Consider the following 24,820-nt stretch of genomic DNA (forward strand, 5'->3'; position numbering starts at 1 on the left):
CCCAAGTGTGACCCATTTTGCCAAGTGTGACCCTTTTTTTTCGAAGTGTGACCCTTATTTTCGAAGTGTGACCAATTTTTCGAAGGGTAACCCATTTTTCCAAGTGTGACCGTTTTTTCCGAGTGTGACTGTTTTTTCCGTGTGTGACCTTTTTTTCCGAGTGTGGACCATTTTTCCGAGTGTGACCCATTTTTCCAAGTGTGACCCATTTTTCCAAGTGAGACCCTTTTTTCCTAGTGTGAGCCATTTTCTCAAGTGTGACCCTTTTTTCGAAGTGTGACCAATTTTTACAATTGTGACCCTTTTGGTAAGTGTAAATCACTTTTTCAAGTGTGACCCATTTTTTCAAATGTGCCTAATTTCCAAGTGTGACCCATTTTTCCAAGTCTGACCCATTTTTCCAACTTTGAAGCCCCTTTTTTTAAAGTATGACCCATATTTTAAGGGTGACCTACTTTTCTGAGTGTGACCCATTTTTCCAACTGTAACTCGTTATTCCAAATGTGACCCATATTTCCAAGTGTGCCAGTTTTCTCAAGTGTCGCCAATTTTTCAAAGTGTGACCCATATTTCTAGATGTGACCCATTTTTTTCAAGGGTTCCCATATTTTAATTGTGACAAAGATTTCCAAGTGTGACCCATTTTTCAGAGTGTAACCGTTTTTTCCAAGTGTGATACTTTTTTCGAAGTGTGACCTATTTTACTAAGTTTGACCCCCTTCAGTTTTAAATGTGACCCATTTTTACAAGTGTTGCCCATTCGTACAAGTGTGACCCTTTTTTGTAAGTGTAAATCATTTTTTCAAGTGTGACCCATTTTTTCAAGTATGCTCAATTTTTCCAATTGTGACCCATTTTTCTGGCACATTTTTGAAAGTATGAACCCTCTTTTAAGTATAACTCATTTTTTTTTTAAGTGTGACCTACTTTACTGATTGTGAGCCATTTTTCCGAGTGTAACTCGCTATTCCAAATGTGACCTATTTTTCTTAGAGTGACCCATTTTTCCAAGTGAGCCCATTTTTTCAAGTGTGGCCAATTTTTCAAGGTGTGACCCATTTTTGCAACTGTGAACCCCCTTTTTGAAGTATGATCCATTTTAAAAGTGTTATCTGTTATCTGTAACATACTTACGTTGCTTCTTATTGTTTTCACTCCCTATGCAAATCAGAATTTCCGTACGTGACAAATAATTTGCATTTTTCCCACGCATACCTATACGAATTAAAGAGCGACGGTTTCGTTATTTTAAAATAGCTGGTAAATCCGTTCGAGCAAATTGTGCATCGCGTACGTATCCAGGATCTGTTTAATTCCTACTTTATCAATCTGGTGGAATTTCCGTAAGTCGTGTTTCTTATGGTTTTCTTTACTTTTTGCCTAGCTTCCTTCACTTATTATTGTTTTATTCATTTTCTATTTGCTTGTCATTTTTCCTAGTCAAACTCGTATTCGTGTGAACAAATAAAATTGTACGACGTTTGAAGTTCAGTGCCAGTTTAGTTTCCACTCGATTAATACTCTGGCAAAACAGAGATAACATAACATATTTGTCCAAGTGTGAATATTTTCCAAGTGTCACCGATTTTTCCAAGTGTGGCCCATTTTTCCCAGGTTGAACCTTTTATTCAAGTGTGACCCACTTTCCCAAATGTGACCCTTTCTCCAAAGTGACCCTTTTCCCAACTGTTGTCCATTTTTTCAAGTTTGACCCATTTTCCATATGTGACCTTTCTTTGATAAATGTGACCCATTTTTGCAAGTGTGACCCATTATTCAAAGTGTGACCCATTTTTCAAGCGTTACCCATTTTTCCAAAAGTGACCAATTTTTTCAGGTGTGATCAATTTTTCCAAGTGTTACTAATTTTTTCAAGCGTACCCAATTTGTCGAAGTGTAACCCTTTTTCCAAGTCTCACCCAATTTTCCGAATGTTACCCATTGTTCTCTCTGTGACCCATGTTTCCAAAGTTGTCCTATTATTCCAAGTGTAACCCATTTTTCCTAATATGACCCATTTTTGCAAGCGTGACCCTTTTTACCAAGTGTGACCCATTTTTCAAAGTGTGACCCAATTTTTCAAGTGTGAGCCTTTTTCCCGAGTGTGACCCATTTTTTAAAGTGCGGCCCATTTTTCGAAGTTTGACCGTTTTTTTCTAAGTGTGACCCTTTTTCTTCAAGTCTGACCCATTTTCACATATTTGACCCTTTTTCCCAGTGTGAATCTTTTTCAAATTGGGTTCCCGTTTTTCAAGTTTCACCCATTTTTCCACATGTGACTTTGTTTATAAAGGTGACCCATTTTTCCAAGTGTGACCCAGTTATCCAAGTGTGACCCATTTTTCCAAGTCTGACCCTTTTTCCAAGTGTGACCCATTTTTCCATGTGTGGTCTTTTTTCCAAATCTGGCCCATTTTTCGAAGTGTGAGCCCTTTTCACAAGTTTGACCCATTTTTACAAGTGTGAATTTTTTCAAAGTGTGACCTATATTTCCAAGTGTGACCAATTTTTAGAAAAGTGACCCATTTTTTGAAGTGTGCCCCATTTTGCCAAGTAAGACCCTGTTATCCGAGTTTGACCCATTTTCGAAATGTGACCCATTTTTCCAAGTTGGATCGTTTTTTTTATTTAGTGTGACCCATTTTTCCAACGTGACCGATTTTTCCAAGTGAAACCCATTTTTCCAAGCGCGACCCATTTTTTCAAGTGTGCCCATTTTTCCAAGTGTGGCCCATTTTTCAAAGTGTGACCCATTTTTCCAACTGTGAACCCCCCTTTTTTAGTATGAACCATTTTGCCAAGTGTGACCCATTTTTCCGAGTGTGACCCTCTTTCCAAGGGTGTTCCAATTCTTCGACTTTGACTCATTTTTTCACATGTGACCTTTTTAATAAATGTGACCCATTTTTCCAAGTGTGACCCAATTTTGAAAGTGCGACCCATTTTTTTCAGGAGTGAGCAATTTTTCAAATGTAACCCATTTTTCCAGGTGTTAACTATTTTCCAAGAGTGACCCATTTTTCGAAGTACAACTTTTTCCAGGTGTGCCCCCCTTTTTTCAAAGTGTCACCCAATTTTCCGAATGTTACACATTGTTGCATGTGCCACCCATTTTTCCAAGTGTTAACTATTTTTTCCAAGTGTGACCTATGTTTGCAATATGACCTATTTTTGCAAATTTTACTCTTTATTTCCAAGTGTGACCCATGTTTCCAAGTCAGACCTATTTTTTCAAGTGCAACCCTTTATTCCGAGTGTTACCCATGTTTTGAAGTGTGACAAATTTTAAGTGTGAGGTTTTTTCTAAGTGTGACCCACTTTTCTAATAGTGACCCATTTTTCCAAATTTGACTGTGACCTATTTTTTCCAAGTTTTACCCATTTTTCGAGGTGTAACCGTTTTCCAAAATGTGACACCTTTTTTTAAGTGTGACCCATTTTTCCAATAGCGACCCTTTCTTCCAAGTGTGTCCCCTTTTTCCAAGTGTAAAACATTTTTATCTCGTTCCATTTTACTCGTCGGAAGGGTTTGGGGACTGCTCTCGTCGCGCTCGTTTGCTGAAGCACGTCTAATAAGTTAAGCAAACACCGTGAGCAAGCAACTTTCTGGTGTAAATAAGGCCACTAGCGTGACGTTTATTTTTCTCAAATATCCTATCTTAAAATAACAAGCATTTGATGATATCTTCAGCAAAGGTGGGGCACGAAAAAACCGCCACATGGACAATCAACTCACAAGATATTTGGCTGGAGCAGGGGAGGTGGAGGGAAACCCGAAAGTTCTGTTAAGCCTGGCGTTGCCGTTGAATGGCGAGGAGGCCGAAATTAACAGTGCACGCGATCTAAGTAATATCAGTGCGCCCGCCCACTTTCATCTGATTGGAGGTACCTAAGTGATCTGCCATTCCTGATCCACCCAAATAACCTTGACGTCTATTACCAACAGTCAAGAAAATGGCTCGATATAAAATGACATTATATGTGCTGCATATAATGTTTGTTTTTTTTTAAGTTTGACGCGTTTTTACAATTGTTACCCCTTTTCTAAGTGTGAATCATTTTAACAACTGTGACCTATTTTTTGAAACGTGACTGATTTTTCAGTGTGACCCCCTTTCCATTTTTCCCATTTTTATAAGCGTGATCGTTTTTTCCAGGTTTGGCCCATTTTTTGAAGTTTGATCCTTTTTTATTATTCTGACCCATTTCTACAAAAGTGACCCATTTTTCCATGTGTGACACACTTTTACAGGGGTGACCCACGTTTCTAAGGGAGACCCATTTTTTCTAAATGTTACCCATTTTTCAAAGTGACACTTATTTTTCCAAGTGTGTACGCCTTTTTTCCAGCTGTGCCCCTTTTTTTGAAAATGTGACCCATTTTTACAAGTGTGAGCTTTTTTCCAAGTGTGACCCATTTTTTTCAAGTGTAACCCATTTTTCAAAGTGTAACCCTTTTCTCTAAGTGTGACCCATTTTTCTAGCGATGACTTACTTTTCTAAGTGTGACCCATTTTTCCGGGGATGATCCATTTTTCTAAGTGTAACCCATTTTTCAAAGTTTGACTTAACCTTTGTTTCCAAGTGTGACCCAGTTTTTCAAGTTTGACCCATTTTTGCAAGTGTGTCTCCCCTTTTTCCAAGTGTGACTTATTTTTTTTAAGGGTGAGTTATTTTCTCAAATATGCTAAATTTTTCCAAATGTGACCAATTTTTTTCAAGGGTTCCCATTTTTAAGTGTGACCCAGTTTTCCTGGTGTGACCCATTTTCCAAAGTTTGATCCTTTTTTCGAAGTGTGACCCAATTTCCCAAGGGTGACCCAATTTTCTAAGTCAGAATCATTTTTCGAATTGTGACCCATTTTTCGAAGTGTCACCTATTTCTCCAAATGTTTACCCCTTTTATTCCAAGCATGACCCATTTTTTAAATGTGACCCATTTTTACAAGTGTGACCTTTTTCCAAGTGTGACCCACTTTTCCAGGAATGACTGACTTTTCTAAGTGTGACCCATTTTTCCAAATTTGATTTTTTCCAAGTTTGACCCATTTTTTCAAGTGTGTACCCTGTTTTCCAAGTGTCACCCATTTTTCCAAGTGTGACCCGCTCTTCTAGGTGTGACAAATTTTTCTAAATGTTACCAATTTTTTTCAAGTCTAACCGATTTTTTCCAAGTGTGACTCATTTGTCAAAATGTGACTCGTTTTTCCAAGTGTAACCCTTTTTTAAACGTGTGACCCTTTTTTCCAAGTGTGACCCATTTTTCCAGGTGTGATACACTTTTCTAAGTGTGACCCATTCCTCCAAATGTGACTCATTTTTCCAGGTCTGCTTCCCTTTTTCCAAGAGTGCCTTATTTTTTAAGTGTGACTCATTTTTCCAAGTGTCACCTATTTTTCCAAATGTTTACCCCTTTTATTCCAAGTATGACCCATTTTTTAAATGTGACCCATTTTTACAAGAGTGAGCTTTCTTCCAAGTGTGACCCATTTTTAGAAGTGTGACCCTTTATTCCAAGTATGACCCATTTTTCCAAATGTAACCCATTTTTCCAAGTGTGACTCTTTTCTTGCAAGTGTGACCCCCTATCCTCCAAGTGTGACCCATTTCTTCAGGTGTGACCCATTTTTACAAGTGTGAGCTTTTTTCCAAGTGTGACCCATTTCTGGAAGTGTGAACCCCATTTTTCCAAGTGTGACCCATATTTTCAAGTTTGACCCACTTTTCTAAGTGTGACCCATTTATTCCAAGTTTGACCCATTTTTCCAAGTGTCCCCTCTTTTTAAAATGTGACCCATTTTTTCAAGAGTGACTCATTTTTCCAAATATGCTACATTTTTCCAAATGTGACCAATTTTTTTCAAGGGTTTTCATTTTTTTAGTGTGACCCATTTTTCAAGTGTCACCTATTTTCCCAATTGTGGAGCCCTTTTCCAAGTGTGACCCATTTTTTAAATGAGACCCAGTTTTACAAGTGTGAGCTTTTTTCCAAGTGTGATCAATTTTTCTAAGTGTAACCCATTTTTCAAAGTGCAACCCTTTTTTCAAGTGTGACACATATTTCCAGGGATGACTTACTTTTCTAAGTGTGACCCATTTCTCCAAATGTTTCTTTTTTAAGTTTGACCCATTTTTACAAGTGTTTGCTTTTGTCTAAGCGTGACCAATTTTTACAAGTGTGGTCCATTTTTCCAAGTGTAACCAATTTTTTTAAAAGTGTAACCCTTTTTTCCAAGTGTGACCCATTTTTCTAGGGATGACTTGCTTTTCTAAGTTTGACCCATTTTTCCGAAAGTGATTTTTTTAAAATTTTGACCCATTTTTCCGAGTGTGTCCTCCTTTTTTCCAAGTGTGACCGATTATTTGAAGAGTGACCCATTTTTACAAGTGTGATCCATTTTTCTAGGAATGACTTGCTTTTCTAAGTTTGACCCATTTTTCCGAAAGTGATTTTTTTAAAATTTTGACCCATTTTTCCGAGTATGTCCTCCTGTTTTCTAAGTGTGACCCATTATTTGAAGAGTGACCCATTTTTACAAGTGTGACTCTTTTTTCGAAGTGGGATCCATTTTTACAAGTGTGACCCTTTTTTCGAAGTGTGACCCATTTTTACAAGTTTGACCCATTTTTGCAAGTGTGAAGCCCTTTTTTCCAAGTCTAACTTTTTTTACGTATGACCCACTTTTGTAAGTGTGACCTATTTTTTGAAATGTGTCTCATGCTTCCAAGTGTAGTTTATTTTTTCAAATGTGACCCATTTTTCCAAGTGTGATCCTTGTTTTAAACTGACCCATTGTTCCAAGTGTGACCATTGTTTTCCATTGACCCATTGTTACAAGCGTGACCTTTTTTGCCAAATGTGAGTCCTTTTTCCAAGTGTGACACATTTTTCCAAATTTGACCCACTCTTCTAAGTGTGAACCATTTTTCTAAATTTACCATTTTTCTTCAGGTCTGACTGATTTTTCCACGTGTGACCCATTTGTCGAAATGTGACCCATTTTTACAGGTGTAATACACGTTTTCAAGTGTGACCCCTTTTTTCCAAGTGTGAACCATTTTTCCAGGTGTAATAAACCCTTTTAAGTGTGACCCATTCCTCCAAGTGTGACTCATTTTTCCAAGTCTGTTCCCCTTTATTCCAAGTGTGCCTTATTTTTTGAGTGTGACCCATTTTTACAAGTATGACCCCTTTTTTTCTAAGTGTAACCCATTTCTAGAAGTGTGACCCTTTTTTCCAAGTGTGAACAGTTTTTTCAAGTGTAACCCATTTTCGAAGTGTGACTCTTTTTTCCAAGTGTGACCCCCTTTTCTCCTAGTATGACCCATTTTTACAAATGTGACCGTTTTTATAAGTGTGACCCTTGTTTGGAAGTGTGAACAGTAATGACAGATTTGTTATCTGATGAGCACAAGCACCATGACGTCAGCGCAAATTAGAAACCATGTCCCGCTGGGTAGAGTCTCACGAATCTCGTCATGCTGTGTGTTGTGAAAATTGAGGCGTCACTATAAATCCCCAACTTAAAAGACCTTTCCCGCATTCCACTTCAGTGCGTTCGAACAATGGCACCAGAGCGAGGTCGGGGTGAACATTTTCATACACCTGTATTTTTGTCCACTCTGACCTCGACTTGGCGCCATTGTTTGTTGGAATGCGGGAAAGATCTATTGTTAACTCTGCAAAAGAAGGCCATATGTAAATGAAGGCAAATAGACATTAGGGAACTTGAGCAAACCACGACGACGCCGGCAACGAGAACGTCACCAAACAAAAGATTTAATGAGCAAAACAATGGCTGTGCACGTGCATTATAAATCTTTGCACATTTCTTTGCCGTCTTCAGTAAAAGAAGAACGTGAAATGGCCAAGTTGTGTGTAGTCAGGAGGAACGCGAACGACGACGACTAATTTTTCGCATTTCCTTTTGGAATTGTACGTTGTCATTGTATTTTTAGCTTGAGCACGTTTTTAGAGCTATTGGCGCACTGAACAGATCTAGAGAACCGCGAAATTCGTTAGTAAAATATAAATTCCTTTTTTGCTAGGCTTCGTCCTCAGCGTCCTTTCGATTAGTTCATAACTTTAGTTTCAGCCTCGCTTAATGACAGTGCGGGGCGACAGTATACCGAACCATTAGACAGCTGACCTGCAAATCGTTTAGCTTCACGGTCTGCTCTCACATCAAGGTATTTAAAGGCAAAACAACCAAAATAAACGATTCAGTTGCTCCATGCCAGGTATCAAAAACAAGGGGCAATAACTGAAGAGTCAATGACTTGCCAAAGGTAAAAAAATTAGAGTGTTCTTTCTTTAAAACAACAATGTTCCTTATCGCCTCTTTCCGTCCTACACTGACGGAAACATTCTCCAAATTGACACCATTAAAGGCCTGAAACCACAGGCGGCCCAGACGTTGAATACGATCAATACATGACATTATGCTGTTGGCGATTGCGTTACAATTTTAGCCGTTTATAAGACAATGTATGAGAATGCTTCGAAAATTACTCTAAATGCTACGAGTAGAAAATAATTTGAATAAAATGGCTTACCTTATGTTTGCATTGCGTTATTTTGATGTCCCTGGGTTCCTGGAGGTGGTTTAGAGCCATTTAGGCGAGTTTTACTTTCTGGTGGTTTGCTTCCCCTAAAGAGATACGAAAGGCGGGCGACCCACTGGCCCGACGGCCCGCACTCAAAGCTCCGTTAATTCCACAAAAATGGTCTAATCTCGTCAAACTTGTCTCATGGCAGCCGTCGATAACTCCTCTTCACAGTCGCTTTCTCCCAAGATTCCAAAGTTTATCTTAACCGCCCGAGAATCGCTGGTTTTCCAGCTCTTTCTTTCCATTTCTGCTCCGTCTCGATCCATAACCAATTATCTTGGCCACAGGATTTGAATTTCAAGCTTAACGACCTCGCCATCGTGACAAAGTTGCCTGCAACCGTCGAGAGGCATGGGGAATTTTTTGATCATGCAAATTGCACCGTACAACGGTGTATAACTGAAATTAGCGCCTAAAAGTACCGTTAACTGCAAAAATACAAGGAGCAAACAATGTTCAGCTGAATTTAGCGCTCAAAAACACTGTTGACTGTAGCGAGAGATGGCAACGAGTGACTGACCAGTGCCCCGTGCATACCTCTCGACGTTTAGAGGCGACTTTGTCACGATGGCGAGGTCGTTAAGCTCGAAATTCAAATCCTGTGGCCAAGATAATCGGTTACGGATCGAGACGGAGCAGAAAAGGAAAGCAAGAGCTGGAAAACCAGCGATTCTCGGGCAGTTAAGATAAACTTTGGAATCTTGGGAGAAAGCGACTGGGAAGAAGAGTTATCGACGGCTGCCATGAGGCAATTTTGAGGAGATTAGACCATTTTTTGGAATTAACGGAGCTTTGAGTGCGGCCCGTCGGGCCAGTGGATCGCCCGCCTTTCGTTTCTCTTTAGGGGAAGCAAACCACCAGAAAGTAAAACTCGCCTAAATGGCTCTAAACCACCTCCAGGAACCCAGAGAATCAAAATAACGCAATGCAAACATAAGGTAAGCCATTTTATTCAAATTATTTTCTATACGTAGCATTTAGAGTAATTTTCGAAGCATTCTCATACATTGTCTTATAAACGGCTAAAATTGTAACGCAATCGTACTCACCCTCTGGGCCGCCTATGCTGAAACAAAGATTCCTCGAATCCTGCCGCGACCGCCGCCATTGACAATCCTATACAGTATATAGAAACATTACGACTGCATACATGAAGACCGGAAGTCCTAGAATCTAGGACTCGGAAATCCTATGTCCCCAGAGCCCTTCGATATTGGTGCCGAGGTCTCCCCAGCTAAGAGAAGCGAAAAAGGCTATGGGGACGAGAATGAGCGGAATATCGTGCGTGTAAATCATGATAACACTTCTAATAATAATAATAATAATAATAATAATAATAATAATAATAATTCTATTTCTATTTCTAATTGCTATTTCTGGGGAACTCTAGCCGAAGCCACGAACACTGAGCCAAGAAGTGGACCTGGATATAGCTACAGTGTATTTTTAAAGTAGAGTTTTTGTCATTTAAATGTGTACAGTATTTTTTACTATTCTTATTTAAATTTTTTGGACAAATGACAATAGACAAATTTATAAGGGTTGTAAAGAATGAGTGTAATTTGTAATTCGTTTGTAAGTTAGTATTTCCCTGACATATATTGTCCTAAGAATTTTTACAGTTGTAATTTTTTATAAGCCACTAATGAACATTATTATTATATTTAAAAAAAATAACAATAATAACAATAATAATAATAATAACATTTTATTTTAGAGGGTAATATTAATTACTGATGACTCAGTACTTTACATAATGGCCCTCCCTAAGCTAATCTTAAACCAGAGGGTAAACCTAATAATTAATAAATAAATCAGTACGTGCATTAAAATGTTCATTAGCGGAGTTTTTTAATGTCATTTTTCTTTGGATTTCCATTTAAAAGCGCTTCTGTGAAGGTGTATCTCTGACAGATTGTTCAATTCTGTTCCAATTTTTGACACCAAAATTGGCGTAAAAACCTCTGCAGAACTCAAAACACAAAATGAACGGAGCCCGCAAATCACAAGAGATCGGAAGTCCGCAATACTTTAGGGTTGGCCAAGAAAAGATTTTATTTTGTTACGTTCTGAACTAAATTACGGGCTTACTCGGTGCATTCTTTTTAGCATCAAACATTTCTTGAACTCGTGTTTGAATGCACGATTCATAAAACCATAAATGAAAGGGTTGACACAACTCGACGAGAAAACCAGGAGGGTTCCAAGAAGTGTGAGCTCACGTGGTAGTGTTACTTGAATTGACGTGATGAGAATAACATGGACTGGCATCCAAAGACTAGCAAAGCCGATGACTGTGACGAACAAAGTCTTGCTAACCTTAATATCGTGAATGTTTGAACTTTGCCAGGACACACTGGAATTGTGCGTGTTAACCACTCTGTAAATGTTCCAGTAACAAAAAGCGATGATAAAATAGGGCAAGTAAAAGAAAACGATCAGAGAAGGCATAGCGAAACCAACTAACTGATGAAAGTCCAGTATGCAAACTCCAAACTGCGGTTTTGGTTCGGCGTTGAAACCGAACGCAAACGCAGCGAGAAGCCATACAAAAATTGGAGTTACCCAGGCCATCGACGTAGTTACAATGATGAATTTCTTTTTGAATGTAGCTTGATACTTGGACGCCTTCACAATTTTGTAATATCTGTTCAGTGCCATGAGTGCCATTGTGTATAAGGAGATTTTCGCCAGAGATAACTTCGAAACGGCCGAGACATAACACAGAGAAGTCCCAAACGGCCATCTGCTTGATGCTAGGAAAGCAACAGATAGTGGCATCGTGCACAGAGCTTGTAGAATGTCGCTCATAGCCAAGGAGATGATGTAGTAGTTACTTGGACAGCGTAGCCTCGGGTTTCTGTATACAGCAAAGCAGACCAGAAGATTTCCAACGAGTGAAAGAATCATCACCACCGAAAATATGGCAGTCTCTGAAACCACAGTCGCTGTATTTCTATCTTCGAGACCCTGGGTCATTGTGTTTTTGTTTTTGTTTTTCTTCTTCTTCTTCTTCCTTTAGTCCTCGATGTTTTCTGTACAATTGTTATAATATTTTTGCCCCTTTAAGTCGAGACGATGAGCTAAAAGACTTACGATGAAGCTCTTAGCTTTTGCGTTGGCCAAGTTCTCCAACCAAATTAAATCTTTTGAAGCTTGAATCTCTTGATAATCCTGTTCCCACTCACCAGATGCGGTCGTTTTCGTTGGCAAGGCAAAAATGAAGCCTCCTTTGCCACAAAAAGACTGTCTATCTGATAAAACCACCCATGTGGAACACCTTGGTCACTACACTTTAATTACTGTATTACTGTAAAAATCTCCTAGGTTTTAATTAAAACTAGTTTATTTGAATAACCCCCCAAATGCACTTTCAGTAAGTAAACTCAAAAGAAAGAAAATCCCTTACTTGTCAGGCCGACTGATGGGGCCCCGGAACTATCACCCACGACGAATAAATGTTCAAATGTAAATATTTCTTTCTTTACTTTGAAAACAGTCTTTCCTTTGATCTTACCGGAACTTCTATCTTGATTAACTTTAGTCTCAGCGGAGCTGTTTACGTGTTTTCGCAATGAAAATGCAGTTTTCGTACACACAAGACATGTGTAATTTAACTTCAACAAATTAATATGCAAGAATATACTTCCTCAGTTCCACCAGCTGTTATTAATATGGTTATTTTTGCTTGTAATAATTTTATTGCAACTATGATGATGATGATTATTATTATTTTTAACTGTTGACATTGTCGACCATAGTGACCTCTTACAAAAAGTACCCTGTTGGGATCTTTGCTTTTAAATATTTCTTTCTAGTCGCCTCTTTGACGAGGAATCATTCTCTCCCTTCGGAACGATACTCGCAGCCGGATTGTAATTCGTTTTTCTCTGAGACAAGCGTTCACTATTCCTGGATTGTAAATATGAAATACATCGCACACAACATTTTCGGTCATACTTCATGTAAGATCGTCCCAGTTATGAACTTCACACTCTACATGGTAGTCACAACAAAAATCGAAAACAACAACAACAACAACAAAATCAGGCTGGAATGGGATTCGACTGCTTGACTTCTGTGCGATATAACTGAATGAGCAAAATTCTTTCGTGAAGTAATGATATCCTTCTCCTACAGTATATATGATATTAAACTTATGCAATGACTTATTCAAAATGTAATTGGTATTCCTTTACAACTTCGTGTTTATGAGAGCCAAGGGAGGTTAGTCGGGACGACACAAAACAAAATATATCTGAGTATGATAATCGGCACGACAAACGCTACTAACAACAGCACGTCACGGTTCCGACAGTTGGTGTCATCTGGCCAGTTTCAAAATCATTTGGAATAGATACCGATCTCTGATTACAAGAAAAACTGAGGCATTTTGGCGGTAGGTACAGAAAGAAGGAAAGTGGTGGGTGGGGTGCACATCGTATACCAAAAGCAAGGCAAGCGTATAACCCTCTTAAAATTCTTCAAAATGTCCTTTTCGTACATTTTTTGACACAAGCAAAGCGCGATCCTGATGAAACGATTTTTGAAAATAAAAGATCACGAGCTTGAATATTTTAGGAAAGCAATTTTATGCTGCGCTAACGATATTATTACCGGCAAGGCGATGCTTGGGGAGCTGCTTCCCCCGAATTTTCGTTTAGGGGAGGCTACGGCCCCCCTGCACCGCCTCCCCCGCTGCTCCACCGCCTATAAGCTGCAATATGAACTCACCGGCGTTCCGTGTAAAACATTGTTACACAAAGTGTAAGCGCAATTTACTGCTTGAATGAAGATAGACGAGTAACAGCCGCCCTACGGTCCGTTACCCCGATCAGTGGTTACCCTGATCAGTTACCCTGATCACTATGCCATCGGCCACACTACACCATCGGTCACACTATACCATCGGACACTGTAGGATGTGTAGCATCCAGACAGCCCCTTCCACCTGTGCAACATCTTTTGCCAGCTCAGCTCATCAAATGGTCGCCTTTGTTCAGCCGTAGCTCCCTGGAAACAAAACCAGTCAGTAAGGGCCAAGTAACGATGATACCTCTAAGGTTCATGTGAAGGGTAATACTATGTGGTTTTATTATCAGCACTGATCAGATCTTGCTTTCTTCCATGGATCAAGTTGAGACATTTCAACTAGATACGAAATAAAAAAAGACGCGCACTTTTACATAACCTGATGAGGGAGAACTATTAGCTTATTTAAAGATGATTAACGATCCGTTCTGCGCAGCCTCGGAACCCCAATGTTTGTGAGTCTCACTTGATGAGATGCGAATCGATGTTATTCGTTACGAATCACATACCTTTTCTTCAAAACATTTAAAATTCTTTTTCAACAGTTTCTTTGGTTTTACAGCTACTAAATTGTTTCATCTCATGATGTCGGACAGAACGAAGCATAAAGCTTCACATCCAGAATGGCGGTTGACATGGAACTTTGAATTTAGTTCATGTTTCTAGTTGCGAAATGTTACATTTTGTGACGTCTTACACGAATCAAAACAGAAAACGTAAACAAACTCTCGGAAGTGCGCAGTAAAGACTGGAAATCATCCTTTAAATATTAAAGTACCTCCGAATTATTCCAGAAAGCCTTTTCAAGTAACTGCACTAGTTTCTATTTCTGTTATGACTGATTTTTACTAGCGCATAACTTGAGTGCAAAGTGTTGAAAATTAGCGTCTTTCGCCAGGATCAGGAATAATAGACCTCTTTAGCTTGGGCGGTTTGTCGCCCCATTCAGACCATGTGATGATACTCTTGAGAATTCTTGCTTTCAAATTTCAAATAATTTCGCGTATATGAATGAATACTTTTTAGATGGATAAAAGAACAATAGACCATTTTACAGTTGTCTGCTAAGAGACCTGGCCTTTGGATGGCAGCGAGGCTGGAGTTGACCTTGTTTTGATACAAACCTCATTGTTTTTGTCATGTAAATGCACCTAGTTAGCATCAGAACAACTTGTTTTACACAACAAAAGCAATGAGGTCTGTATCAAAACAAGGTCAACTCCAGCCTCGCTGCCATCCAAAGGCCAGGTCACTGAGCAGACAACTGTAAAATGGTCTATTCTCCAGAGAATATCACGTGGTCTGTAATGGGAAAACAAACCGCTGAAGCTAAATTAACAAGACGCTTTGCTGCGTGTACCCAGGCAGTCGTTATACTGAGAAGCAATAGTTATATTGCAATTGAGCTAAATGTTCTGCATTTGAAGTTGTACGAAATTCAATCGAATTGATGTGCTTAAGCAATTCTGCTTTTGACTGCATTTCTTGGAATCGATTAATAGCTTATTCTAGGTCTTTATATCAACCTATAAACGTTTCAGTCTATTTTCCTTAGCCGTTGTCGTTGTTATTTGCGTTTCTCAAGCAAGCGAGACATTTTGAATTTCATTATTATGGCGATGCGTGACATAGATCTACGAACGCGGTTGTCGAAATCATATACTTATCTCGTGATTTTTAGACCATTTAGAAGTTAAAGTATTAGTAAAAGTGCTTCTGTGAATGCTTGTTTGTTCAGTACAGATAATCAGTCGCCTAGATAGCCAAAGTAAGTTCCAGATGTTTACAATATTTTCCGGCCGCAATGTAGGCGCACCGCGGAGGTACGCCAACATGGCGGTTCCATACTGGTCTCTGTGAATTTGTGCAAAATATTTCGACGAATATCTGAGCTCGGTAAAACGCACAGACCTAAAAATTCGAGGAGTGTCATCTTTATTAATCTCCTATAACATCACAATTTCTTGATTTTATCCACTAAATGGTTTTCGAATAAATTTTTTATTGCGTCAGGATTGCGTGACAGTGCAAACCAAGAATTGTTTTGCTGGGGTCACTGAGAAACATTAGTTTCTTTCAGCTTAAATGTACAATAATTCGCTACATGGGTTTCACTCTCATTAAGACACATAACTCTGTTAAAAGCAAATAACGAGAGAATATCGTTTAGATCGCGATTTTATCTTTATTATACTTTACGAAGTTTCTCAAAGCATCTTACTTAGGTGTACTCGAACAGATGAATTCGTAAACAAATTCTCTAACCTTTCTGCTCTTGTTGCTCAGACGTTCTTGAGCTCGTGCTGGGATTCTGCTTGGTTCCCGATCACGTCTAAAAATACGAAGACGCTTCTGAAGATGATTTTTATCAAGTTGAAGAGTTGATAGCCCCGGTTGATGACTCCTTTGGTATAACATGATTCATGATTCACTCAAAATGTTCGCTCGTAAATTGATCTCTCGTAAGGTTTACAGCGACCCGTTCCGAAAACGCTTAACGTCCTTTAGTGTTGGTCTACCTTGAACGGTGTGTTCGTTTGTATGTGATTTCTATGGAGTTCCATCCCCGCCAAAAATCAAAGTTGATCACAACATTCAACTTGACAGTCTAACAATTAACTTGGCAAACATCAACATCATATTTCACTCTTCAACTTTGTACTTCGTATCACAATCATTGAAGCTTCAAACATCAACTTTCAAAGTGACAGTTCAACGTTCAACTTTATCCATCAACGTTCATGTCAACATGTCAACATGTCAACAATGATCTTGGCACATGGTCTGTCAGCGAAAGATGAAGTTTGAATCTCCAAGTCGAATGTTGAGTCACCAAGAGCGCACCAATCCCGCCAAAATTCAACTTGAGAATTCGACTTTCAAGTTGATAATTCAACATGAAATGTTATGTGTCAATATCCGTGTTTAGCAATGAACCTTGCTATTGCTGATGACGTAAATATGTTCACCATAACGTAATGTTCAATTTTTCAAAGTTGGTTTCAACCTCGTTCCCAGGGTCCTCTCTCTTCCTCCCTCGAGAATGTACCCTGGTTGCGGCTGGTCACGTGTCTGCTAGATTTTTTTTTTTTTTTTGCAGATTCCAGAAAAATGATTGGAGGGAGGGGCAGGACAGTTAAAGTTTGTCTCCACTGAGCTTACCTACTGAGCCTAGTAGGGAGTGGAATTTGTAACCTCGGCCGAACTCACAGCGCAGGCATTGACACATTCGATATTGGAGTTCAATGCATCAAAGTTCGGCTTAAAGGTTAGCCCTGCATTTGGCTGAATTTTCCCATGGATAGTTGGACGGTCTTTGGAATTTGTGGTGGTGAAAATAATTGACAAAGAACTTGAAAATGACGACCACAACAATTAATGAACCGCGCGGTGAATTTAATTTCATTTTTCACTAGGCAAAATCACAACGTAGGTATTTACTCATTCGTTTAGAGTTAAATACGTTGTTTGTTCGTCCACAAAGGTAGTTTTGAATTTCATTGAATTACTCCCATCGACAGTTTGACGGTCATTCCATTCTCTTGCGGCGAAAACAAATTACGAAGAACTTGACATCAACAACGACTGAGTGCTGAATACTAATAACTTGATCAAGCAGCTTATATTTTTCGATCGGCAAAATCAAAACGGAGACATTGATACCTTCTTGTAGAGTTTGATAAGTCCAGTGTTGGGCCAAGATACTAGCTTTGAATTTGATTGAATTCATCCAATCGACAGTTTGACGGTCATTCGGTTCTCTTGCTGTGAGAAATTTTATGAAGAACTTGACAACAGCGACATCGGTCGCGCGTTTGTAAAATCCAACGGCTTTCGTTTTAAAACTGTTTTAGCGGTAAGTCCAATTTTCGGCCAAGAAACTAGCTTCTCATTTAGCTGAATGCATCCCGTCGATAATTTGACGGTTACTTAATTATTTTGCTATGAAAAACTGATTAAACTAATCCGAAGCAGGTTGTTGACGGTTTTAAAAAAAGCATTGAAAAATAAGCAAAGTTCCCTCTCAATTAGCATCTCATACTCATAGAAGTTCAGATCATAGCGACGAAGCATTGGTCAGGCAGGATCTCTGACTAACAACTTGCTTCACTTTCAAAATAAATAACGTCTGTATAGCAGCGCAACATTCACCTCCCTAGACAGTGTTGACTAACTTTAAGTTGAGGACCCACCCTCTGTGCGGCTTTGGTTGGCATACGTAGACACGTGACCACCCGCAACCAGGGTACATTCTCGAGGGAGGAAGAGAGAGGACCCTGGGAACGAGGTTGAAACCAACTTTGAAAAATTGAACATTACGTCATGGCGAACATATTTACGTCATCAGCAATAGCAATGTTCATTGCTAAATACGGATATTGACACGTAACATTTCATGTTGAATTATCAACTTGAAAGTCGAATTCTCAAGTTGAATTTTGGCGGGATTGGTGCGCCTTTGGTGACTCAACATTCGACTTGGAGATTCAAACTTCATCTTTCGCTGACAGCCCATGTGTCAAGATCATTGTTGACATGTTAACATGAATGTTGACGGATAAAGTTAAACGTTGAACTGTCACTTTGAAAGTTGATGTTTAAAGTTTCAATGATTGTGATACAAAGTACAAAGTTGAAGAGTGAAATATGATGTTGATGTTTGCCAAGTTAATTGTTAGACTGTCAAGTTGAATGTTGTGATCAGCTTTGATTTTTGGCGGGGATGGAACTCCATAGATTTCATCGCCCTAGAAATCATGGAATCCGTGCTAACTTTTCTCGACGACAACCTCTGTAATTTCCGGGTGCTGTACGCATGCACAGGTGGCACATGCGCTTTAGAGACCAGACGGCGATTTGTGACTGAACACGGAAAAAAAGAAAGCCGAAATTTAAACCCAGGCTTCACTGCCTGGGTAAAAAGATCTATTCCTAAGAAAAGGTGCTACTTATTCTTATACCTATTACGCTAGTGAAAACAAACTTTTGAATTCAAGAAGGCCCATAATAAAATGTCGCGATGCGTTATTACCAACTCCACACAGCCTCATGCGTGCACGCATCTTACTAACTGCTGTTGCAGTTGGTTTTAGTTTTATCTACTACGAGTAACATCTCACATATAAATCGACGTCCAATAGGCTTTCTGTTATATTTTTTTTTTAAGAGATACGTTTGGAGTTGAGATTTAACGACGATTTCATGACAGTAAATTAGAATTTTAAATTTTATTTCTTGTAAAAAGAAAGGAAATAAGAGATTATAAATTGCTAGTTTTATTTAAAAAAAAAATAATAAAGGTAAGGTGAACATTGTTCGTTGGGAATGCGCCATATTTCACTACTTAGAATTTCAGATTGGAGTTAAACAAATCAGGTCATTGGCAAACACTTCCTGTACGTGCGAAAACAATGGAGGAGAGAAAACTAAGAATCAGACATATTCATTTTGGCACTTTAATGATATACATATTGCGACCGCTTTAAAAGCTGTCAAGAAGGAAGGTTTATTTCTTTGATATACTTAAGTGACAAGCTGTCAGTTAAAACAAAACAAAACAAAACGAAACGAAAGAGAGACAGGCGATCCTAGAAATCGTGTCATGCGGTATTCAAAGATGTCAATCCATTTGTTTATCACAAGGACGAACCGACTGTCGCATAAGTAATTTTAATAATTACCAAGGTATACAAGACTAAGCAACTTTTCTGCTCTGGTGGGTATTTGCATTTGTAGGGACAACGAGACAAGCAGAAACGCCGGGAAGATTCCATTTCATCACGTCGTAAGCAGCACGCAGAGATTTTTCATTGAAAATTTGCCCAAATATTTAAGTAATTCCTTTGAATCTGATTACTGGTCTCTCGTCTTCGAGGTTTACCAAGTTTCATTATGATTTAACAGCCAAAGATTCATCAGTGTGAGCTAGAACAGTTTTGTTAAATTTTGATCGATCACGCTTAACGATTGTTTGGGCCATAACAAGTTAAAGGGACAAAACGGAACATTGCAAGGGCGAAAAAGACTGAATGTTCGGCGTCACAATAGGGTGCAAAGGAAAACAATGAACGTACCTGCTATTCTTGGCCTCGTTGGACTTATTGTTTTTCTTCTCGCCGCCATTTTGTTATATATTTGCAAGAAAAGGCTTGGCGTGGAGCCGCAGAAATCTTCCTCGGCAAGTGCTAGCATCGTGAACCGCGATGGTGAGGAATGGGATGCCGTGTAGTCCCAATCGACCAGGGTTCATAAGTGTCAAAAGCAGTTTTATCTTTTACTCAGTTGATACGATTTTGTGCTATTGCGAAAGATTCAGTGGAAAGCTGTGTTTCGAGCTTTCTTCAACTGACAAATAGAGCGATGAATACTTCAAATAACGTACAGTCGTTTATTAGATACTACACGCACCTGCCCCGGCATAATGGCGGATCGTGTTTCAGAGCGATACAGTCGGTCCGGTTATCAAGTTGAAAGTGAGTGTTCTGCGCAAAACCACCGACATTCTTTCAAATATATGTACTTGATGACTCCTATTTCTTCCCTCTGAGGCAGTTTCTGGAAACATGACTCGATGCTTAAATTCGAGATCTTATCTTCAAGGTGACAGAATGCTAATTCTGCTTTACTCTGCCAAATGTATTTGTAACATAATCCAACTTGACATTACCCAGAGCACGTACATACAAGACCGCTCGAAGGTCTTGAAAATAAATGATATTCAAGGTTATTTTTGTTTTCTGCAGAATTACTTTAATAAGTGTATGGTATAGAAAAAATGAAAACACTTAAGTTTAGAACAGTCTAGTCCACGAATGAATAAATTTGAACAAGATAAAGAAAATAGGGATCGACGTTAAACGCAGGTGAAATTTTATTGTATTGCGTTTCATCTTGTTTTTTCAGTTTTTTAATCGTTGTTCTTTTTTTCACGTTATTTTTAGTGAATGTTTAACCCTATGCGGTGCAGGTATTCAAACAAAGCCGAACTGCGCGTTTCTCAATGTTCCTTAATGAATGTATATATGTAACTTTGTCTAAAAGAGGTAAAATACTGAAGTTGAAGACCGCGCTCTGATACAATCACTTGACATAAATATTATTATTAAAATATGTCTTTTATTATTATTGAGTGTTATTTTGTACTATTTTATTTACTTATTTTATTTCATGTCAAGCAGCTAGCCTGAAACTTCAAGGAGAACCGCTATTATGAATTATTAACTACTGTTTTGATTTCATCTCGGAGAAGAGAACAAAAGACTCCGCGAAAAAACATTTTCTTCGGGCTTCTATCGAATTTACAACTTCTAGCTGTAAGTTACACAAATAAAGAGGTCGATGCATAGTTACATTTTCATGGCCGATAAAATGTTATTTAAATAGCGGCTTTTTATCACTTGCATATATTTTGCCTAAGCTAAAGGCACCTTAGTTTTGTAATGTAAATTTTTATTATTAAAAAACACTTAGCCACAGGACGTAGACTATATTCAAATGACAATATGTCGAGAATAGTGCAAAGATACGTTACTTTGTTGAGCGCGGTTAGATGCTGCTTTGAAGATAAAAGCAATGCAAATTGGAAAATGTCAAAGATGCTTTGTTGTTTTGGATTTAAATCAATCTCCTGGAGTCAAACCTAATTCAATGCGACTGTCATGTTTATTCCTTTTAATGTTCGTAATTAAAATTTTGTGATTCAGAAGAAAAAATATGTTTATTCAGTCAGCCGTGACTATAGAATAAAAAAAAAAAGATAAAATAAATGCACTGGAGTGTGTTCCTTTTTTTCCCTGCGTTTTCAATACCTCAAGGAAAGCTTACAGCTGAGAGAGTCGGCAAATATACCTTGGTTTCTCATTATCTTCATTCTCCTGGCTCTCTGCTTCTACTTGACAATCTACAGATTTATATTGATGAGAGGAGAAACTATCAGTTGATCACTATTGGGATAAAAAAAATTCGATGCAAGTAAAATGAAAATTATATAAAGTTACGATAGATTTTATTTCAAATCACAGCAAATGTCAGCATTTTTTCTTCCTGTCGTCTCTTTTTTTCTTCTTATTTTTTGTTTTTGAATATGGTATCGTAGTTACACTATGGTATTTTATTATTTTAAATTCACTTATTCTACTTCTTATGTGCAAGGTTTGTACCGCAATGTCGCCTCCGAAACAGGTGTATTTATATCAGATTGCGAACTTCAAGCGTTGAGGGTATCCATGAATTGTCAACGAATTAATGTTAAGCAACGAACAAAATGCCTACATTATTATTAAAAACAATGGCGCCGTGACGACTGCCAAAGCTTGATTGCAGAAGGCCATTTCCTAGTTACCCTGTGCCTCTGTTTTAAAATGAGTCATTGGGCAAAACCTTTCATGTAAAAATGAGTTTGATTCGCATGAAAATAAACCTGTAGGAGGAACACATTTTCAAATGAATGGTACAGTCAAGTGTTCCCCTTACGAGTGCACGGGTAAAAAAAAAGTCTAACTGTAAATGGTCTGAATGAGAACCGTTTGTTAACTATTTTTCTTGTGACTACACCCACATTGAAAAACAGAAGCTGACGTTACCCAAACCCCCGCCCCCTTCCCCCATTACCAATTCCTATGCGCCTCTTGCGAGTAGCAAATAATAACATGGAAAGAAAATCAAAGGAAACTATGAAGAAGTCGTGAATACATTGCATAGTTTTCTATTTCAAAATTACTTTCAGCTCATGTTTCTGCATTTTGTGAAATATACTAAACGGCTGAAGTAATCTGATTTCAAGAAATGCACATCATGTAACACTGATATTCTATTTCAAGAAATGCACATCATATAACACTGATGTACTGTTTCATTGCTGTAACTGTTATTCTTGTATAACATATTCACCTGTATCATCTTTCACTTCAATGTTTGCATGACATTTATTACTCTAATACTAATATCTGCTGTTGACATATTATTTCTTTGTTATTTACCTGATTCATAACCATGTTACATATACTGACATTATTATATCCTATTTAAATATTAACTCTTTGTTATCATCTGTATTCATAACCATGTTACATATCAATTTAACCCTCTAACATACTGTTTCCTAACGCTAACTCTTTGCAAAACTAGGGGAAAGAAGTTCCGAAATGAGTACAGGGAACTGAACGAAGTTCGAGCTTTTCTTATGCATGGTGTCCCAGTCATGGCACTCACTGGCACAGCCACTCTTGCCATGGTCAAAGAAATTACTCAAAATCCTTGAAATGCATAAATTTATTACAGTAAAGGCAACCAGCAACAGGCCAAATAGCATGTACACAGTAGAAAAAATGGAAACTGTGCCTGATGAGGAAGTTGAAAAGAGAGAACAACCGATGCATCATATATTTGGTGAAGTTATTTCTGACCTTAAGAACAATGGGTAAAAAGCCTCCAAAGTAATTGTGTTTTGTTTTCTGCGAAATGACTGTGCAATGATTTACGAGTGTTTTTCACAAAAACTTGGAAATCACAGTCTGATTAATATGTTTACCAACATCACAGATGAGATCAGTAAGAAATCAATCGTCACGCAGTTCTGTTCTTTGGAGAGTGAACTTCGAGTAGTGTTAGCAACAGTAGCCTTTGGCATAAGCATAAATTGTCCCGATGTGTGTAAAGTTATTCATTCTCTATCCCCATGCACTCTGTTAAACTATGGGCAAGAGACCGGTAGGTGTGGGAGGGATGGCCGTCGAGCCCAGGTAAAGCTTTTTTTATTCCAACAACGAATTTGGAATCTGCCTTTCAAAGTTTAACAAAAAAACGGTCTAAGTACCAATCTGAAATTTGTGAACTTCAAAAGATGAAACTGTATGCTACAAACACTGCAGAGTGTCGTCGTGTCTTGCTTTTGAATTATCTGGATGGAGAGGGTGACGCAGAGGGAAACTGAAAACTCAAATGTGAATGTGAGGATTGCCTTCTTATTGAAGCAATGGATTCGATGGAAATTGAGGACGAAGTGAGTACAGGTATCCCTGGAAGTAGATGCCGCAGGTTTACCAATGAACAAAAACAAGTTATCAAAACCCATCTGATACATCTGAACAAATCACAACGACAAATGCTCAGACAAGGGATTTTTCTCACTGTTACACCTTTAATAATTACATCTTGAGAATGTAACTTTATCTTTCTAAATAATATATTTGAGCAGCGTATCAAGACAATAACTTGACATTATGTTGTATCGTAAGTACGCTTTTATCTTTTTCTCAGCTCGTGAGCGGGCGCAATTCAACAAATCCTGCAATCTGATTGGTTCCGGGAGCGGGCGGAATTTTCTCATCCGGACCGCCACAGCGGGCGGAATCCGTCGTGTTGATCTATTTTCGTGAACGAATTAGTGGTAATCGTCAATTTTTCGCCCTTTTTACACTTCCATCGACGATTAATCAACGCAAGTTTATCTCTATTCACCTTTAAATGGCAAGGAAAGTCACTGTAAGTAAATTCGATTGAGGTTTTTGAAGTTGTGCGAGTTTGTTTGGCTGTTTGTAGCTCGACGCTGTAATGGCGCGTAATCCTGCGTATCTCTCTTTATACAATTTTAATTAAAAAATGACTCAATTTCAGTCGAGTTTACCTCTCTGATCGTTGCTGTATTTGAGAGAATTTCTGTGGAATGCACTTTACGACTTTCCTCGCTATCTGCTACTCAATTTACGTTAGAAAACTCTGATTTCGAGTGATTCGCAACGACTGACAGAAATTGTTTTTGTAGTACAACTTCAATCTTTGCACGAAATTTCACACCTGAAAAACAGTTTCGGAAAACTTAACTGGTGAACTAAATGCCACTAACATAAAGTAGTTCGAAATAAATCTGTTCTTTAATACATCTCACCTTGTCTAGTATCTGAGCTACTCGCTCGTTCGCTAGTTAGATTTTTTAGGATTGGTTTATGCACGGCGCGTGAGCCAATTTAATGACAAAGTTGCGCAAACAAACCCACTTGTAAGCAAATTTACCGCAAGAAAAAAATATAAACATGTTATTGTCCGGTTTGGGGTCGGGCCATATAGTGAAAAACTGTGGCCTCGGGCAGCATTTTCAAGACCTCGGTCACAGTTTTTCCCTATATGGACCTCCCAGTCGGCCAATAACATATATTTATGCATCTCCCTCACGGAATTACCTAATTCTATCAGCACTGAAATTCAAAATGCCTCTAGGATTGCTGCGTTCACTCTTAAATTTAAGTCATTTTTCCTGGTATAAGTATATTTTACTTCTCTTAGTGTGCTTATTTGTGCTTCCTTTTTTCCCCTTTTGTCTTCCTTTTTTTGCGCATCTGCGCGTTTAGCTTTGCATTTTATTGCCAAGGAGACAACAAGGCATGTGATTCAATAATTGGTA

The 24,820-nt window shown here is 38.5% G+C and overlaps 1 protein-coding gene across 1 annotated transcript; it reads right to left on the reverse strand.

Annotated features, from left to right (window-relative positions):
• Positions 1-10,435: 10,435 nt before the first annotated feature.
• LOC145492622 (somatostatin receptor type 5-like) lies at positions 10,436-21,282 on the reverse strand. Its single transcript, XM_081472047.1, has 2 exons — positions 19,497-21,282; positions 10,436-13,623 (listed from the first exon to the last, which is right to left on the reverse strand). The coding sequence occupies exon 2, from the start codon at positions 11,587-11,589 to the stop codon at positions 10,690-10,692; it is 900 nt and encodes a 299-aa protein (XP_081328173.1). The 5' UTR covers positions 11,590-13,623; positions 19,497-21,282; the 3' UTR covers positions 10,436-10,689.
• Positions 21,283-24,820: the final 3,538 nt, after the last annotated feature.

The sequence above is a fragment of the Orbicella franksi genome, chromosome 7 (assembly GCF_964199315.1).
Source record: "Orbicella franksi chromosome 7, jaOrbFran1.1, whole genome shotgun sequence".
Lineage (NCBI taxonomy): Eukaryota > Metazoa > Cnidaria > Anthozoa > Scleractinia > Merulinidae > Orbicella > Orbicella franksi.

Excerpts from the sequence above, each read along its gene's own strand:
- LOC145492622 (XM_081472047.1), bottom strand. The coding sequence starts at position 11,589 with ATGACCCAGGGTCTCGAAGATAGAAATACAGCGACTGTGGTTTCAGAG.